The sequence below is a fragment of the Gekko japonicus genome, unplaced genomic scaffold, assembly GCF_001447785.1.
Source record: "Gekko japonicus isolate JY-2015 unplaced genomic scaffold, Gekko_japonicus_V1.1 scaffold4358, whole genome shotgun sequence".
NCBI classification, from domain to species: Eukaryota; Metazoa; Chordata; class Lepidosauria; order Squamata; family Gekkonidae; genus Gekko; species Gekko japonicus.
Window position 1 is genome coordinate 56240 of NW_015162092.1, and position 3691 is coordinate 59930.

Below are 3691 nucleotides of genomic sequence, written 5' to 3' on the forward strand. Positions count from 1 at the left end.
GCCAGGCCCAGACCATTATTAAAGTGTCGAATTCTCTGCCAAATAATTTTAAGTAAACGAAAGCATTTGGGATTGCTTTCCTTACTTTGTTTGGATCATCCTAAGTTAATGTATGAGTTGTTTTTTCTAAAGTAAAACCTCAGTATTCAGGTTAAATTGCCGTGTTGGCACTTTGCGATAAATAAGTGGGTTTTGGGTCGCAGTTTGGGCACTCGGTCTCTAAAAGGTTCGCCATCACTGCCATAGAGCTTCCAGTGATTCCTGTCCAGAGGGGCTCGGTGCCCTCTAGTGCTGGCAGCAGTGCTGGAACGCAGCCGTGGAGCCACCAACCACGAGGCTGGAATGGGGATCAAAGGGCCCAAGGGCAGAAGATCAGGTATGACTGCAGGGCAGGCTGAGAAAAAATTAAATCCAGGGCCAGTTCCGGACCATTTCCAGGCAGCAGACCCGACTCCGCAGGAAAGAATGGCCATTTGGGATTTACAGGGCTGACGTTCCACCCACCAGCTGGGATCCCTCCCTTACACCCCCCCCCCCCCTTCCCCCCCCCCCCCCCATTTAGTTCCCCTATCCAAAAGGACGGCTGGCTGTGCCGGGGGTAGGGGAGAAAATGCAACAAGGCCCACCCTGCTAAAAGTCGAAGGAAAACAAGAGGAGGAGGGGAAACAGCGTACATGGAATGGGACAAAGCACAAAAACCGCTGGCTGAAATCACTAAAGGTGAACAAAAAATAAAAGGTTTCAATAACACAATAACCATATAACTAGATCCAGCCAAGGTGTTCCTGTGTCGGGTAACGCTGTGTTCTCCCCGCTCCCCTGGACTGCGCTTCAGCGCTTCGGGTCTCTTCCCGTTATCTCTGCCGTGGCCTTGGAGACTTGCTCGCCTGTCTTGCTGTTTCCCGCTGGGAGCTACGGGCCGTTTTCCTAGGCGCGCTTCCTGCTTATTGGCTCATACCCAGGGGTCATTTCCTGCGGGAGCGCCCAGCAGCGGAGCTCCGGCAGTAAGGAGCCCAGGGGGCGGGCACATGCAGCAAGCCCCGCCCCCTGCTCCCAGCAGCCCTCAGTTGGGCCGCGAGGAGCAAGCAGCAGCCAGGTAAGTTGCAGAGCACCCCCCCCCGCCCGCAGATACAAACTCTCCCTCCTCTGTGAGCAGATCTGCGCGTTCCCCCCCCCCCCCCCCATAGCTAGCAATGCAAAACAGTCCAGTGGCACCTTTAAGATCAAGTTTTATTCAGGTACAAGCTCTCCTTCCTCTGTGAGGACAGATCTGCACCACCACCCCCCAAAATAGGTAGCAATCCAAAACTGTCCGATCCCGTGGAGCCTGAGCGGTGGGTGTTGCCTTCTGACACACTTCCGGTGATGTCAGAGGGTGTGTCACATGCAAATGTTATGCTAATGAGTTATGCTGATGAGCTCCTGCACCTCTTTTTCTACGAAATGACCCCTGCTCATACCTATCAGGGGGACTTGTATGAACTGGGTTAGGGTTCCCACCTAACCCCTCATTCCTGACACAAATTGTGTCTAATGATGACCCGAGTCCCTTTCTTGATGAACCGAACCTTAATAAAGGAATGTTGTTGAGCTTCATTGACTTGGGAGTCTGACATCTTGTAAGAAACAGCGGCAGTGCAGAGAAGTCCCAAGAAATTTCAATGTGACTCACTCCTCTTGTATTGAAATTCCATAGTGAGGCACATTGAATACTTTGAGGACTTGACTTCCCTGCACTACTGTTGTTTCTTACAAGAACGCCTTGGCTTGGTCTAGTTATATGGTTATTGTGTTATTGAATTAAATATTATTTTTATACTTTTTTTTTTTGGTCACCTTTAGTGATTTCAGCCAGCGGTTTTGGTGCTTTGTACCACCTGCTAAAAGTTGCAGCAGCTACGAGAAAAGGTGCGGTTTCTCTGAACTGTGGAAACTTACCGTATTTCATCATCGGTGAGACGATGGCGCGCGGAATGTTGGCCCTCGACGAGGCTGATTTGGGGAGGAGGTCCGCTGCCTCTGCCATGGCCACATCTGAATGGGGGGTGTTCAACAGGCCTGCTTTGTAATCTGCCAAAAACAGGTGAATGCAAAGCCCCATCCCCCCAGTGTTAATCAGGGTTCATACTTATGTTGTCTCACCATGCAAATACTGTGCGTGGATTTTATTTCTACGTTTTAATGAGGAGTTCTAAATGTATGTCACTGTGATCTAAAACGCAGGCCTGTAGCGAAAGGAAGAGGAAAAGGCTGGGATGCGGGAGTGAAGTGTGTTACGGTGGGATGGTACAGGGGTCCCAAATGTGGTGCCAACAACAGGGCAGAGAAGCCGAGGCCTTCATAAGAACATCAGAAGAGCCCTGCTGGATCAGACCAGTGAGGGTCCATCTGGTCCAGCATCCCATCTCACACTGTGGCCAACCAGTTCCCCTGGAGGGCCAACAACAAGGCATAGAGGCCGAGGCCTTCATAAGAACATCAGAAGAGCCCTGCTGGGTCAGACCAGTGAGGGTCCATCCAGTCCAGCATCCTGTCTCACACTGTGGCCAACCAGTTCCCCTGGAGGGCCAACAACAGGGCATAGAGGCCGAGGCCTTCATAAGAACATCAGAAGAGCCCTGCTGGATCAGACCAGGGGTCCATCCAGTCCAGCATCAATTCTCACACAGTGGCCAGTCAGTTCCTCTGAAGGGCCCACAACAGGGCAGAAACAGAAGAGCCCTGCTGGATCAGAGCCAGGGGTCCATCCAGTCCAGCATCACGTCTCACACAGTGGCCAGTCAGTTCCTCTGGAGGGCCAACAACAGGGCAGAGAGGTCGAAACCTTCCCCTGATGTTGCCTCCTGGCTTTGGGATTCAGAGGTTTAGTACTTCTGAATGGGGAGGTTCCCCTCAGTCACCATGACTGGGAGCCACTGATATACTAATCCTTTGTGAATCTTAGTAGCCATCGATGGACCTCTCCTCCATAAACCTACCTAGCCCCCCTTTAAAGCTCTCTATCTATCCCTGTGGCCATCACTTTTGTCACTTCTGATCACTGCTGAGAGGCACCTTTACAGAGGTTACAAGTATAATGGGACACATTATAGAGAAAATCGTTACAAATTCCGAATAAATCACTGTTCCTAGCAAGAGCCTTGCAGCTGTCCTGGTTTCCTGAAGCGCCCCCAAAATGGCGGAAGAAGATGAAGAGGAGGAGGTTGGATTTATACCCCGCCCTTCACTACTCGAAGGAGTCTCAGAGCGGCTTACAAACTCCTTTCCCTTCCCCTCCCTCCCCACAACGGACACCCTGTGAGGCAGGTGGGGCTGAGAGAGCTCTGAGAGAAACTGCTCTTTTTCAAGGACACCTCTGAGAGAACTTGTGATTGACCCAAGGTCACACCAGCAGCTGCATGTGGAGGAGTGGGGAATCAAACCCTGTTCTCCCAGATTAGAGTCCGCGCACTTAACCACGACACCATACCGGCTTCTTGCAGACCTGCTCCCACCTTCCGACTAGCTGCCTACTGTTTTTCCCATTATTATTATTCTTGTTGCTGTCGTCGTTGTTGTCACCCACAAGGAGGAGGAGGAGAAGAGATTGGATTTATACCCTGCCCTTCACTCGGACTCTCAGAGCGGCTTACCAACTCCTTCCCCTCCTCACAACAGACACCCTGTGAGGTAGGTGGGGCCGAGAGAGCTC

At 51.6% G+C, this 3691-nt stretch overlaps 1 protein-coding gene across 1 annotated transcript in view; it reads right to left on the reverse strand.

Annotated features, from left to right (window-relative positions):
- TPX2 (TPX2, microtubule-associated) overlaps window positions 1-3691 on the reverse strand; it is a 59320-nt gene that overhangs the window by 49227 nt on the left and 6402 nt on the right. The window contains exon 2 of the mRNA XM_015405649.1: window positions 1939-2070. Within this exon, the coding sequence (XP_015261135.1) occupies window positions 1939-2070 (132 nt within the window). The remainder of the gene's footprint in view (window positions 1-1938; window positions 2071-3691) is intronic.